At 47.2% G+C, this 16,188-nt stretch overlaps 1 protein-coding gene across 2 annotated transcripts in view; it reads left to right on the forward strand.

Annotated features, from left to right (window-relative positions):
• Positions 1–7,716, forward strand: part of KCND3 (potassium voltage-gated channel subfamily D member 3) — a 208,928-nt gene extending 201,212 nt beyond the window's left edge. Inside the window, exons 4-8 of one of the 2 annotated variants that reach the window (XM_019457842.2) lie at positions 3,067–3,168; positions 3,508–3,597; positions 5,057–5,113; positions 6,288–6,535; positions 7,267–7,716. In XM_019457842.2, coding sequence (XP_019313387.1) covers positions 3,067–3,168; positions 3,508–3,597; positions 5,057–5,113; positions 6,288–6,535; positions 7,267–7,468 — 699 coding nt within the window. In that variant the 3' untranslated portion in view covers positions 7,469–7,716. The remainder of the gene's footprint in view (positions 1–3,066; positions 3,169–3,507; positions 3,598–5,056; positions 5,114–6,287; positions 6,536–7,266) is intronic. The other variant, XM_019457843.2, reaches the window with a different exon arrangement.
• The last annotated feature ends 8,472 nt before the right edge of the window (positions 7,717–16,188 follow it).

The raw sequence follows: 16,188 nt of genomic DNA on the forward strand, positions 1-16,188 counted from the left end.
AGATTGGTAACCGTTGGGAGATCGGCTTTCTTTTCACCTCACATAATTCCTGGAGACTCATCCAAGTTGTGTGTGTCAATAGTCCATTCCTTTTTCTTGTTGGGCAGTATCCCGTGGCATGGATGTATCCCACGCCATGGGATTATAAGAACCACGTTTTTGGCTATTATGAAGTACTGCGAACGTTCATGAATAGGTTTTTGTGTGGACGTAAGCTTTAATTTCTCTGGGATGAGTGCTTGGGAGTACAGTTGGCCGTGTTTTCGTGTGGCTTTTCCGTGCCTCCCTCTTTTTCCTTCTTCTGCCTCTCCCAGGGCAAGAGATGTCCATACTCATGGCCCAGTAGCATCTGCCAGCCAGCTAGGAAGTGCTTCCTGGGGACTGACAGATTCTTGGGCACAGATGCATCTGGAACCATACCCAGAGGGACAGCATCTTCCTTCCAGACCTCTCCTTCAACCCTGGAATCTCCATCCCTGTTGAAATTGCAACTTTCTGGGCTTTGCTAATCTGGTTTAGAAACTTGCTGGCAGGAGTTGAAATTGAGGGAAGGAGGAGGGGGATGTTATGGAGGCAGCATTTGACCTGAAGGTTGGAAGACCCTCCAGCCCCACTGCCTGGCCCTGGAGAAGTTACTTCCCCTCGTACCCTCAATTTTCTTGTCTTTAACGTAGCCTAGGTGATGCCCACATTCTCTTTTAACCTCTCACGTTGTGCTCATGACCAGGGGAGGAGAGAGAAGCTGACCAGTCCGCACAAGGATGAGCCCACCACAAGGGCCTTACTGATGGATTTCTGACCAGCTGTGAGGGATCTTCTTCCTTCCTGGGTCTTCACCAGCCTTGCTTGAGCTCCTGCTCAGCTCACAGCTCTGTGTTAGACGCTGAAGATAAAAATACCCAAAGGCCAGACTCGGGCTCTCAGGAGCTCAAAGTCAAATGAGAAATCCTCACCAAATTTCATGTGCTGGGTATGGTTCTGCAAATACATTGCAAACCTCTTTATCCTGTGTGGGAAATGATTAAACAGCGTTGTGCATTTGATATGACAATCTGTTGCTCTAATAGAGCCCAGGGTAAGATAAGATTAAAAGAAGTGCCACAAAGGAGAACAGGAGAATCTTTCATCTCTAGAAAGTAATGAAGACAGACCCCGGATACGGGAAAGGTCTGGCTCTAAGTGGTGCAATCAAATTATAGAAGGCAATAATGAGCTTGACACAAGCGGATTTCCATATGCAGCTCTCAATACCCAGTCCTCACCCAAGGCAATAACAGCCGCATCCTCAAATGGTGGGCAACATGCTTGAACGTAGACATCTTAGCCGAGGGGAGGGCTGGCACGGGCTCCCCAGGGAGGAGACCTGGAGCTGGGATGAAAGTTCTTTGCTCAGAAGAAGAGGACTGACAGGGCTTACTCACCATCCTTTCTTGGCTGGATTCCCCTTTCCATTCTCTCCATCCAGAGAAGCCCTCTTCCTCAGATTCCCAGGTAGATCTTCCAGGCCCAGGTCCTGGTCTCGTACCCATATTTAGAAGCCAGGAAAGGGAGTTGAGCTGTCCCCACAGGGACACGTAGGCCACAGGAAACAAGGGATACAGTGTATCCTTTGTGCTTCTATTGACAGCCTGGATCTGACTCCCTAGCATCTTTTGAGCACGTGAACCAGCCAAGCAGGGCACTTGGACGGGACACTCCCCCGTGCTGGGGAGAGAGTGACGAGAAATGGAAATTGCCACGATTTTCCAAGGACTCTGGTCCTGCCCAGTGTCCATGCCGAAGTTACAGGGGACTTCCGCAGAGGCAGGAGGAGGGACCCCTCTGCCCCAGGATGGGTCTGTGAGTCCGTGGGCTCTGCTCCCAGTGTCAAGGACCTGGAGCCGGCTCTGGATCTCCAGGAACCTGGACTCTCGCTGCATTTTCTTAAACCAGCAGGAAGCCCTCTACCCTTCCTTTCTCCCTCTTCTCCCAAAGACTCTTCCCTTTCAGCCTCCCTCTGTGGTTGTGCTGCAGTCATGGTGACACTGATTATGGTCATTAGGAAGGAAAAGAGCAGCAGCATGTTCAGTGTGTCCAGCCTCCCGGGCCTCTGCAAGCAAGACAGATGCACTTGCATTGAGATACCGGCCCTGAAGGCATCTGCTGAAGGCACCAGGCTGGAGCTGGGGAGATTTTCAGTTGTCCTAGTTAAAGCCAGAGTGGCATATGAAAATGTGCTCCACCCCCCCCCCCCGTCATATACACACCGGCCCCCATGTCACATGTACCTGCTCTCATTCGCACAGACACGCGTGACAAAAATATACATGTATTGGCACATCCATGCATGAATCCACTCCCCAAAACCGAAATGCAACTTTAAGTACACTTATTAATTTAAAAATTCCTAGGCATTGGGTACATATCAGTGAACAAAACAAAAACTCCTGTCCTCAAGGAGTTTACATTCTGGGGGACAGTTGCAAAATAAACATAGAAACCAATTACTACCTTAGTAATAAGTGCTAAGGGAAAAAATAGAAAGAAGGGAAGATGTTAAGAAGTGGTGAAGGGCACATATGCACACTCCTTGCTTTCCTCATAATTAACTGATCCTTGGGCACCTGCTGGATACGGGGAACCACACTGGACCCTAGGGGACAATCGGGAGAGCTGTAACGTATGCTCCTTTATACCGCTGGCAGTCTAGTTAGAGATGAGACATTCTCTAATGTGATACTGAGTAGATAAAGGTCATAAAGCTTTTGGAAGGAGGGAGGACTTTGATGAGTGATATTTCTCCTGCCGGGATTCCATCAGGGCTCTCCACCAGAGAGACGAGTGGAAACCCCCAGGAACTCTGACCAGAACCAAGCTGCACTAAGTGGGTACACAGAGTCTCAGACCCGGTCCCAGGATCTATAAACAGAGATCCGTGCGGCTGGGAAGAAGCCTCTTCCTCCCCTTCATCAGACCTCATCTGGGATCACAGCCGTGCAGGGGCAGCCCGCCGCCTCTGGCTTTTCCTCCCAGGCTTGTTGTCTCATTTCTCAGTCTCGCTCACTCTTTTTTCTCTGCCGATTGCAGAAGGCTCGCCTGGCCAGGATCCGCGTGGCCAAAACGGGCAGCTCCAATGCCTACCTGCACAGCAAGCGCAACGGACTCCTCAATGAGGCACTGGAGCTGATGGTAGGTGCCGGCGGGACCTGGGCTGGGGAGGTGGGCTTGCTTTCTCTTCCCAGGGGCACCGCCACCCCAAAGCCCCAACACGAACCCTAAGGAAGACGTTTCCAGACCCTCCAGGGAGTGGCCCCGTCCACAGACCTCTCCCATAGGATTATCACCACTACCCCTAACCCAGCTATAGACCAAGGGCCACCAGCCCGAAAGCTAGCATGTTCTATGGTGACCCTGAAATTTGGTTCATCCCGATTTTTCTGGTGCTCTCCCACCTCCTGTGGAGAAGTGAAGAGATGGAGACGGGAAGAGTCACCAGCTTCATCCTTAGCCTTTTGTTTTTCTTCCTAGGGCACCCCAGAGGAGGAGCACATGGGCAAGACCACTTCACTCATCGAGAGCCAGCACCACCACCTGCTGCACTGCCTGGAGAAAACCACTGTGAGTCCCAGCCCAATGCGTTTCTTCTCACCCCTGACCCCCGACTCTTTTCTGAGGGCCAGAACTCACAGAGAACTCTGTGCGCATGGCCTCGCTCTGGGCCCAGGCTTCAGAAGTCAGAGTCGCCTTTAGATCCAAAAAGTAGCAATGGGTTCTCTGTTAACCCTCAGGGGGAAAACCCCAGTGAGTGGGGCACAGTCACCCGGGTGGGAGGCCATCTCTGTCCTGCAGCAGCGCAGGAGGTCGGTCCTCCCACCCCCAGCCTTTCTGCAGACCCCTACATAGTCCCCATAGCCCACTTTGTGATCACTGAGAGCTAAGGGCTCCGCCTCTCCATTTCTCAGTTCCGAAGGCCATCACTCTTCAAAACTAAGGCTGAATTTATCCTAGATTGTTACAGAAGTGTGGAGAAGGGCGTCAGTTTTTGTCCTATCCCTCGGGCTAGGTTGCTGCAATTTGTGAGTCCTTCCTTTGCTCCCTACATAGCTCTTAGGACAGAAGACAGTGAATGAAGGAGGCGGTGCCTACATTTCTCTGGCCAAGGATGTTATCAGTACCACCGCTTCTTCATCACCCTGTGGCTCCCAGGGAGTTCAGACTCTACAGGGCTTATTGTTAAAATAGAGCCGTGGTTTAGGATGCCGTAGCTGGAATGTGGCATGATGCTTGTGCCTCACAAACAGACTGAAAGGAAGGGCAGTGGGGCCAAGCCTGGACCCTTGGCAACAAGTGTTAGGAATAGCAAGGAAGAGGAGAAGTCAGGGTGGACAACCAAAGAGAGACACGGTGAAACCCTTCCCTGTTCCTTTCTAGGCCCTCCCTCCCTAGAGAGCCCATGGTCAGGGCTCAGCACCCTAAGGAAGGAACTTTCTACTTCCGAATGCTCCATATCCTGGCCTCTAGATGCAGGGGGAATAGATGTTAGATACCTCTAAGTATGAGCCAAATGTAGACACTATGGATGGCAGTTGAACCCAAAGAGGGCTTCCAAAATGGGAAAGTACTCTGAAAACCCTAGTTTCCCGGATTTATCAACTATGTCTGACGGTCAAGAACTGTACAGGTGCATCTAGAATTTCTCTCAAAGACTCGGAGCTTGCCAACGGGATAGGCCCGGATCCAACTGCCCTTTCCGAGTTGCATGTGCTGGGTGGAATGTGAAAGGATGTGGGTAAAAAGATTTGGGTTTGAAGGGCTGGAATGTTGGCATTGAAGAAATGAGGCTTTGGGGCCGGAGGGACGGAATGCTGGCATTGAAGGGGTGGAATGCTGGATTTGAGGGAATGAATGTCGGACTGTGGGGGTGGGGGGCTGGGGTGAAAGAGACGGAATGCTGGATTTCAGGGTGGGGGGGCGGGGAATGTTGGGATGGAGGGACTGAATGTCGGTACTGAGCTTGGGAATGCTGGAATGTACAATCAATGGTGTTTTTATCTTCTGTTGGCATGTTGTCCTGTAGGGGTTGTCCTATCTTGTGGATGATCCCCTGTTATCTGTACGAACCTCCACCATCAAGGTATAACTTTTTAAAAATTCAATTGATGTGTTTTTCTCTCTGATTCTTCTGAGTCTGTGGATTTTCCTCCCTTCACCCCCCGGTCTGGTTCTCTGCATGTGCCGTTGGTTCTTCTGGGGCTTATTCCTACCTCTACTGCCATACCCAGTACCAGCTCAGGCTTTTTTTGTGCCCGACAACCCGACTGCCTTTCTGATTCCCTCTTTTGACCTCCCTGAGGGCGCGGAGGGGGTGGCGGAACGTGGCACCCATGTTGCTATCCCCTGGGCATCCGTGTGCCACTTTCCGGCCCTGCAGGGACTCCTGGTACTGGCTGCCGGGGCTGGTCTCTCTCTGTACGCTGTTCTCATGCTCCCTCTCCCCAGACTTTCTCCTCACACTGGCGGCCTCGGCCAGACCGTTCATGCCATAGAGTTTTAGTCACCTTGGAGAAACAGCCGTTTTTTAAGTTATCCTGGGTTCAGCACCGGAAGGCTGTTGTTAGCATCCCTTCCCATGCTTACATTAACGACTTAGGGAATCCTGTGCCTCCGGATATATTAGGGGTCCGTATCCTGTAATCAGGTGGTGGGGGGGAGGGGGAAGCACCGTAGTTAAAAGAAATCATAACCCTGACATTTTGACCCGACGGGCCTCCAAGAGTAAATAAAGCCCTCTCAATTCCGTGAATAATCCAGGGCCTTTAAAAGCTGATGTCTCACACTAACCCGAGATCCGTACGGATGTCACCCATTAGATCCAACCTAGCGTTAAAGACTGCCTAGCATACTGGCTACCCAAGGCCAGTGACTCCTTGTCTGCCACTTCCAGGAGGTCGTGTGCAAGCCTTGCCAAGCAAGGAAAGTCTGCTTCTAGCTCTAAGGACACCACTACACCCCTTCAGGCCCTCTGTATCCCTTCAGCTCAGAGCTGCAGGTGGAGTTATTGTCACAGCAGGATTTAACATGCAGGCCCCACCCTTCGGTCTCATGGCCAGGGCTGCCAATAGGAATCTTTTTCTTTCTTCATTTGGTGCTTATGGGACATCGCCCCTCTGGGATGCTTATCGGTGCTCCGTGCAGCTGGGAGCCTTCCTCTCAAGGCCCAGACAGAGACAGGCGGCCCCACGGGGCATGGGGGGCTCATCCCCCTCCTTCCCGTCTCCTCTTCCTACTTCTCCTCCTGCTTCCCGCAGAACCACGAGTTTATAGATGAGCAGATGTTTGAGCAGAACTGCATGGAGAGCTCGATGCAGAACTACCCGTCCACAAGAAGTCCCTCGCTGTCCAGCCACCCGGGCCTCACCACCACCTGCTGCTCCCGCCGCAGTAAGAAAACCACACACCTGCCCAATTCCAACCTGCCGGCCACTCGCCTGCGCAGCATGCAAGAGCTCAGCACGATCCACATCCAGGGCAGCGAGCAGCCCTCGCTCACTACCAGGTGGGTGGCTTCCATCCCTGCCAGTCCCCAAGGCTTGAGTCGCGCCAGTCACAGAAGGAAACAGTCTCCGCTTTAGGAGACCCCCCCAGCCCTCCCTCCCCCTTATCTAATGCATCATCCTTGCAGGTTAACCCAAAGGCTTTTCAGATGCTTGGGAGGATACCATAGCAGGTTTAGGCCCGATGTGGGGTTAGATACCGGAAGATACCAGAAACAGTAACTGGCCATGGTGGTGGTGGGGGCGGGAGAGGGGGGGATGTACCCCAGTGCAAAGAATGGACTGTTTTCTCAAGGAAACAAGTGTCACAGTTGTGTTAGACATGGCTCATCTCAGGCTGCTGTTGAACCACAGACTGACCTTTTTCCTCCTTTCTCTGCTTACACTTTAGGCCACTTCCCACTATCTCCAGTGAGTGGCAAGGAATTCAGGGAAAGCAAAAAATGCCACAAATGATAGGTAAACAGTCGTGGGAGGGGGTACAGTCTAACGTATCCCCTGAATTCCAAAGCCCAGCATACGTGACTTTGCAATTGTTAGAAATGATCATTAGAATGGGTAGGGACAGGCTAACTACCAAAAACGGAGACAGAGGGACACTGGAGCTTCCTCCTAGTTACCATGAGCTAGACATGTCGAAGTCAAGGACGCTTTGGGACACCAGCAAGAAGAACCATCACCAAATCACTCTTTATTTTCTTCTTCTTCTTTTTTTTTTTTTTTTTTACCCCAGTCGCTCCAGCCTTAACTTGAAAGCAGACGACGGACTGAGACCGAACTGCAAAACATCCCAGATCACCACAGCCATCATCAGCATCCCCACCCCACCAGCGCTAACCCCAGAGGGGGAGAGCCGGCCGCCCCCTGCCAGCCCCGGCCCCAACACGAACATTCCTTCCATAGCCAGCAATGTCGTCAAGGTCTCTGCCTTGTAAACCCACTGGACAGAGGGCCGGCGCGGGGAGTGGGAGTGGAAGGGGCTGGCATGTTGGTGAGTGGCCAGTGGGACCACTCCCTCCCCGTCCTCGCTATCTCTGCCTGCCCTGTTGCACCCCTAGCACTGAAACTTGTGCCTGGAAGGAAAAGGAGGCAGCAAAGGGGCACCCGAGGTTCACTGCTGCTAGCACGGACGGACGTGGCTGTGGCTGTGGCCCTGTGATCCTGCATCTGGGGCCAGAGGAAGTGGGGTGGGGGGAGATGGGGGATGGGGTGACGGGGGTGGGAGGGTGGTATAGAGGCTGTGTGCCAGGACGGGGCCTGGAAGGGGGGGAGCCTCAGACCAAATAACAGTTGTTTCTGGAGCCCCCAGTGAGGAAAATACAAGACCAAGAGCAGCACAGAGGCCGAGTTGTCACATGCAAAACAGGAAGAAAATATAACACTGTGTATTTAAGCACCTTTTTCAAGGCTCTTAATGGATAATATTTATTCATGGGAAAAGGTGGAAAACAAAACACCAACGGATTTTTGTGACATATTTTTCTCCATGGACCCAATACCTTTGAACCAAAACAATGCATTTTGTGAAGGTTTTTTTTTTCTTCTTTTATAGCAGAAGCTTTTAGGCTAAGAAGTCCGTTATTGCTGAGTTCTCTCTCCATTCCCCCAGGTGGGTGAGGTCAACTGAGCCTGGGCCCCCACTGCCCAGCTGACCTGCACAGAGCTGCCAACTGACCACACAGCAACACTTACCCTCTGTATGTCCTCTGTCTCTGTCCCTCTCTGCTTCACCCCCTGGCTGTTCTTCTCTGTGTCCAGCCATCTGTCTCTACATGGACCCCGGTGATCCTGAGACGTGTTAGTAAAGCCTTCTCCTACTGCCAAGCACCTGCAGACTCGTGCCTGCAAGTTATATCTGTGTGAATGCAGCTGTGGAAGAGAAAAGAATAAAGCCAAAAAGGGAGAGTTTAGGGATGAGGGAAGTCCACTTTATAGAACAAAGTGCTTCCCTTGTGGTTGGAACCACTGGTGTTTGGGGAAAAAAGGGACTGACCAGAAATTTCACGCTGGGATCTTGACACAGGAAATAGCCAATACCTGAGAGGCGTGGTCGAGTCTGGTGTGTGCCAGTGAAGAGAGAAGAGCCCAGGGCTCACAGCTGTAGTCGGCCCCGGGGGCACCTTGTTATGTACCCTTCTTACAGGACCCACCATAAAGCCCATCGGAACTCTGCCAAGAGGCCCCATTAGCAGTTTCATGCAGAAAGGGAAAGGTTCTGACTTACCTTACAATTAAGGCAACTCCCATCCGGAGGCTGCGGAAGATCGAGCCTGTGTGCTTCAGTGAAGGATGCTCCAAAGTGCAAAAGCAAGTGAGAGATTCTAGATGAGTCTTACATGGTCTGAAAAATGACTTGAGGTCTGAAGAGTCTTCAGGCCTGATGTCCCTGAAGGTAACTGAAATGGGGGCGAAGCCTGATCACCTCCGTGCAAGTGAGGGAGTGACTGTTAAGTTCTGGAGAACCTGTTCAAGTGGTTTGCACCCTGGTGGGACTGGGAAAAGCATTTCTGGAAGCCTCCCACCATTTTCACTGCTTAGAGCAGAGCAGGTGGGCCTCAGGATGAGAGACAGGCCCCTTCCCGCCCTTCCCAGTTGCAGTCTCTCTGGCTTGGCCTCTGAGATTCAGGAGCTCCTCATCCATTCTACAGTTTAGTGGTTAGCAGTTCAATTGTAGGCCAAGAGCCTCTCTGCCCACCACCGCCATCTAGGCAAGTTGCACTAGTCAGGAACCTAAGAACACCTTCAGTGGGCTTCCCTATGTCCCCAGCTCTGTTGAGCCTGTGGAAGGGGAAGCCAGTGGGTTCTGAGATGGCTCCTAACCAGAAGGTGTGCAAAAGGGCAGAGGAGAGGGAGCCTTCGACCTTTATCTCATTATACTATCCTCACTGACCACTGACTGAGTCCTTTCTCTCGGTCCAGCCTCCAGGATTTCCCCCTAACATGAGAATGGGGTGGTTTTGGCCTTCTGAGCCTGTGGTCTAGACAGAAAAGCTTTGCAACTACGGATGAATATATACACAGGAATATATACACAGGAATACACACACACACACACACACACACACACACACACAATAACAACAACCTAAACACACCTGAGAATCAGTACTTAAATCCGTTCACTTCATACACATATCCCATCAGGGAAGGGGAAAGACTGGGCTGGACTCCATGCAGAGGGCAGGCAAAGGACTAGAAACAGATTATTTCCTTTGAAAGAATGGTAATGGAACAAAATTAAGCATATCTAAGTATCTAAGTTTACATCATAAAAACTGAGTCACAGGGTGCCTGGCTGCCTCAATCAGTAGAGCACACGACTTTTGATCTCAGGGTCATGAGTTCAAGCCCCACGATGGGCGTGGAGCCTACTAAAAAAGAATAAAAACTGAGTGCGGAGTAAGGAATAAAGAGGTAAATAGGAACATGGTTGCATACACATACAAACTGCCTGTGTTTAAGAACCGGTCATCACAGGGTTAGAATAATGACTGATCATTATGACTGAGCGTGTTAGTGCTTCCCACAAAAGTTAATGAACAAATTTTTAAAATCATGTCCCACATAATTTCTCATTTTTTGACCCTAATTAACTATTTTGTATTCCTTCAATTTCATTTATAAATCTCACATTAAGCCAGTTCCTAAGAGACTTCAGACTGTCCCCTTCATCTCCATCCCCCAACGTAGCTGCAGCCAGGGATAAGAGACCCAGCTCACCAATGGTCCAAGAGATGTCAACCCAGGAAAAGGACTCCTCTACACAAGAGAGAACAGCAAGACTACACTGCTAGAAGACTTTTGTGAGTAAACAAAAAGGCCTAAGTGTGCTGGATCGGTTCAATGACTAACTCATTGGCCAGTGACCGAAGAACCGGGATATCAGGATTTTCTGGAGGCAATGGCTTTCTGGGGCAATGATTCCTGAGTTTCTTGAACCACTTCAGCATAATAGAAGATTCCTGAAACACCTTGCCCCATTCAGTCCCACTAAGCACCAGAGAGGGTTAAAAATAATGATAGTAATAGGCTATGTTCAAATGAATGGAAACTTAGAAAACATCGTATTAAGAATGTATTAGAACTAAAAGGCATTAAGAATATCTAATTGATTTTCCAGCATAGAAAGCTGAGGCCCAGAGAAATTAAGTGACTTGCTCAAGGTCATGCAATCATTTAATGTCCTAGCTGGGACCAGAACACAAGGCCCTTGGCTATTAGTCTAATGCTTTTTCCACTACATTCGCTGCCTCTAGGAGCAGTGATGCTTCAGAGAAGACCCATCAAAGAATACATGCTGTAATTAGAGACATAGTCTTATGTAAATGTCAATACCACTTGGACACAGCCCTTGGAAACCATTTGACTGTGCTAATACCAACCATCTTTTGAAGCCACCATTCTCTGGGTGGAACCAGCTATGGACTATCAATTCTGTCCAAAACAAACACAAACAAACAAACAAACAAAAGGTGAACAAGTGAACAGTTTTCCTTCCGTCGAATGCTACTTCTTCTCAATGAAGAGAGGGCTAAAACATTTCAAAGCATCCCTCCCGGGGTCCTTTTGATCCTTACTACTATCTCTGATGGTAGTGGGTCAAGTGACTAAGTCCTTGATTCACAGAGAAGGAAAACAGGTGGAGAGAAACTGAGTGACACAGCATGGCAAGTGAGTGGCAGAACCGTGATTGTGATCCAGGGCTTAGACTTCTCGCCCTGAGATTTTTCTTCCACATCATGTTGCATTACTCTGGGGCTTGCTTATATTTTTAATACTTGGATTTCAAGGGTGGTGATTAGGGGGAGGAAGCATTCCATTCAGGAGCACCGGGAACCGGGACCTCCAGAAGCAAACTCTGTACGATTTCGCCTTCATCCCCCATTCTTAGAACGTGTCAAATTCAGGACTAACTTCCGACTGAAAGACCAGATATTCTCAGTGACGGACATAGTCTACAATCACATGGGCGTTTAAGGCCAGCAAGTAGAAAAGTAAAACTAAGGGGAACAAAGAATTTGAACAGAAATTAAAGTGGACAGTTAATGCTGATCCATGGTTAACAAGAGTCACCTTGTGAATGTGCTAAGGACTTTTACCTAGTTTTCAAATTACCATTCCTGCAGTTCAGGATCGTGTCACTTATTGGCCAGAATATAGGCAGAAGTGTACATTGAAACGCGTATGTAGATTTTTTTCCTTGACTTTTTAACTTTGCAGAGGTAGTGGTTGTAATTGAGCTGAATCTAGATTCTAAGATTATCAGCGAAGTCCAGTGGTCCAGGCTCCCTCACTTCAATTATCAGGTAGCTACAAGGCAGAAAGATCCCAATGCTGTTAACCTAAGGCAATAGTAGTTTCCCTTCTAAACTAGTTGGCATGGTAACCATAACAAGAACCTGGAAGACTTTTGTTTTCCCTTTCTGATTTCCTTATGAAGTCTCATTTGCAAAGCTTTAAACTGACTGGATGAAGGAAAACCATTTTTATGATCCATGACCCTTGGAGCCCAAACAGGATCATGAAGAGAAAGTGGCTATCGGAAAAAGAAATAGCTTTAAAGGGGTTCCTTTTGAGTCTTGTTTTCTATTCAGAATGTTCTATGTTTTTCTCATCAAGTGTGGGAATGACATTTATCTTAGCAGGTTACTTAACTACACTGGATGATGTCACTCTAAACCAGTGTAGGGCACTGACCCAAATCCTGGGGGGCTCCTTGGACCAATAGACTATTTTACAAACCTGGGAGGTGGGAGGGATGGTATATTTTTGATAATCAGACATTCCAATGTAATGTTTTCCTTAGAGGTCACCTCCCCATTAATGTTATCGTGAAAAACATCAAGTGTGTTCTTTTCTATTTTCATATAATAAATGGGCTTTGCTTACCAACATCACAATGGCAAAGGAATACTGTACAAAACTGCAGGAAGATAAAACATGTGAAAACTTTGTATGAAAAAAAAAAAACAACTCTTGAGTTTCCTGTCGTCTTCTTTTGAAACTGTAGTGCATATGTTAAAACGTATTATCATTTACAGTATTGAGTCATGTGCCACTGCTGTACCTGATGTATCCAATCTGGATTAAACAAACTATGTGCCACAAACCCTAATGTGATTAGGAATGTTTGTTTTAATACCAATTCTCCTGCTATACACTAGAAAATACGGGTAATTTGAACAGAGAGGCGTTCTATCTTGTCAAAGAAAAGCCACAGAATCTCAGAAGTGTGTGTAAGGGTCTCGTCTCATCTTCCCTCCTCCACCCTCCCTCAACTCAAGCAACCTCTCGACGACCTGGATCACAGATCTTGCCTGCTCCCATGCTTTAGTCATGGATGTCCACAAGCACTGGATTGCATTTGTCAACAGCCCTATTTTGAGACCAGCCCCGTATTACTAAAAGAAAATCTGCCTTTACATAGCAGTACTGGTTCTGCTGAGAATATATTTACTCCTTCATCTAAACCAGGGTCTTAAAACTAAAGGGAAAACCCAAAATTAAATGATGTGTAGGGTATGGCAGGAAGCTTGGGAATTAGGTGATGGAGGCTTACATTTAGGTTCTATTGCTTACTTGCACGATTTCCCATCAGGCACTGTGTTTCCTCATCTTAAAAGTGGGGGTACTTAATCCAGTACCAGTATCTTAATCAAGTACCAGTATCTTGAAGATTTGCTCTCACCTTAGTAATTCTGATTTAGGTTAACGAGAAGGGGCATTTTCATATTCCACCATAATGTGAACAACACACATTCCCAGCAACAATGGAAATCCTTTTAATTTCCCCATGACTACATCCCAATCAATGAAAACCATGATACAAATGGAACATCAAGCCAAAAATGCATGATGCCCAAAGGCCTTTGAAGTTGGCCATGAAATTCAGATGCTCATATCCTTATCACCCACTAGGTGTCACCACGGATCCACAGCTCACATAATCCAGAGACCAGAAACTGGAAACCAGATGTGCACGGAGCAATACATGCTCCTTTTTGCTAAAAAAAACACTCAGTGTTAACTGGGACATAGGTGTTTGTTGACAGAGGCACAAAACAATATTCTGCCAAAACAATAGAATACCCTTGTGAAGGACCCAGTTCCAAGGTCAGCTATGACTATCAAAATTATGTTTTCTTAAAGATTAACAGGTTCATTTACATTTAGGGGAAGGGGAAAAAACCGAAAACTTCAAAACTACTCCTTGTCTCATATGATTTGATCTGCAAGTACTGTAATTCCTATTCAATTATTTTTAGCACTCAGGGGCTAATGTTTACCTTTAAACCACATTTTTTTTTAAATATTTTTTTAACATTTATTTTTGAGAATGAAAGAGACAGAGCTTGAGCGGGGGAGGGGCAGAGAGGGAGGGAGACACAGAATCCAAAGCAGGCTCCAGGCTCTGAGTTGTCAGCACAGAGCCCAATGCGGGGCTCGAATTCACAGACCACGAGATCATGACCTGAGCCAGAGTTGGATACTCAACCGACTGAGCCACCCAGGCACCCCTAAATCACATTATTAAAAGGTAAGTGATGCTACAATACTTAATCTACTTTAGAAAATGTTATTTTTATTACCCAAATAGTTTGTCTTCTAAGTCAGAATTATCTACAGCTGCAGGTTTCCTAGAGATTTCTCTACATGTTAATACTACTAACCTAATTTAAATTAAAGCTTAACTAGAATAGTGGTATTTAGTATATTGTTTAGTATTCTAGAATTCAGACATTAAGCCAATTCACACTAGCCTTCATCCAAATCACCTGAATTTATCAAGGCTCTCTATATTCATAAACTGATTTTTCTCTTCCAGAACTAAAAAGTATTTTCTCTTATTAGTCATATTTTAATTAAATCTTGGAACTGGAAGGGAACCTAAAAATCTTCTAGTCTAACCCCCTCATTTAATTGATGAGAAAACTGGACCCTAAGAGGTCATCTAACAGGTACAAGGTGAAAAAGGAGGCGGCAACCATCTCTGCCCCGACAAATGCTCTTTCCACTACACAATAGCACTCTCACGTGAATTCACCTGAAAACTACCTATGGTTTCTAACAGATTATGGAGACAGTCACCTTGACTGCAATTCTTTTTTTTTTTAATGTTTATTTACTCTTGAGAGAGAGAGAGAGAGAGAGAGAGAGGGAGGAAGGGCCAGAGAGGGAGACACAGAATCCGAAGCAGGCTCCAGGCTCCAAGCTGTCAGCACAGAGCCCGACACGGGGCTCGAACTCACAAACCGCAAGATCATGACCTGAGCTGAAGTCGGACGCTTAACCGACTAAGCCACCCAGGCGCCCCACCTTGACTGCAACTGTAGACAAAAAAGTCTAACCATGCACAAATAGCAGCCGGTTCCTTCCACAGCCACCACCAATACTACGTCCCCTTATTTGGGAAGGTAACTGCTGAAATTTCCCAAATGCTTATGGAAAATGAAACCATCAGTATTTTCAGATGTTTTGTGTATGCTCCCCTCCAGCTTATTTTCCTACTAAAAAAAAAAAAAAAAAAAAAAAAGGCAAACACAAAATAAGATAAACCTTGAGAGAATCCAATTAATTTCAAGACTAATGGGTAACCTCATCTCTAATTAAGATGCAGCAGTATCCTAATTAAAATCCCCTAGCAATGACAGACTGTGAACTTGGCTGTATTGTGGGGGGAAAGGGTAGAGAAAAAGAGGTAAGTTCAATTATATAGCAATGACGGGATCTTACTGAAATGTGTGTAATTAAAGTCTCTACCTCTTAATGACATGCTGGACCTAATTATGGATTTGCTATTTACAGTGTTAATTAATTCATTCTAACTTGGCAATACATGTACAGTACAGATCCGTGTAAGTAAAGCCTACCACTGCCCAACCCAGATGACAGGAATCCGAATTAAACAGGAGTTTAGGGTAGTGGTATGTTGAGGGTTGTGGACAGTAAATGACAGTGGCTGTGGGTGTTTGCTGAAAGCCTGGAGGAAAGTGTTGGTAGTGCCTAGGGAAGTATGTACACAGAAAAGAAGAGCTTTCCTTTTAAAAAGTTAAATACAAATCTCTCTAGACATGAGGGGTTCTCTCACCACAATTCCAATTCACAAGGTTTAGGAACCAAACGCGTAATCATAAAAAGATTGCCAAGGAGAAGAAATGAAAGAATACGTATCTTTACACCACCCTTATCCACAGAGGATACGCTCCAAGATTCCCAGTGGATGCCTCCAACCGCGGGCAGTTCCGAATCCTAGATGTACTGTTTGTTCCTATACGTACATACCCATAATAAAGTTTAATTTATAAATTAGGCACAGTAAGAGATTAACAATAACAATAGAACAATCACAACATACTATAATAAAAGTTACATGAATGTGGTCTCTCAAAGTATCTTATTGTACTGTACTCACCCTTCTGGTGATGATGTAAGATGATAAAATGCCTACCTGATGGTGAATACTATAGGTATTATGACACAGCATTAGGTTACTACTGACTGGCCGGACAGTATGTCAAAAGGATCATCTGCTTCTGGACCCAATCAATGGTTGACTTTGGGTAATTCAAAGTGCAGAAAGTAAAATATCAGGGGGTACCTGGGTGGCTCAGTCAGTTAAGCATCTGACTCTTGATCCCAGCTAAGGTCATGATCT

The sequence above is a fragment of the Panthera pardus genome, unplaced genomic scaffold (assembly GCF_024362965.1).
Source record: "Panthera pardus isolate Hobbes unplaced genomic scaffold, ASM2436296v1 HiC_scaffold_11, whole genome shotgun sequence".
NCBI classification, from domain to species: domain Eukaryota; kingdom Metazoa; phylum Chordata; class Mammalia; order Carnivora; family Felidae; genus Panthera; species Panthera pardus.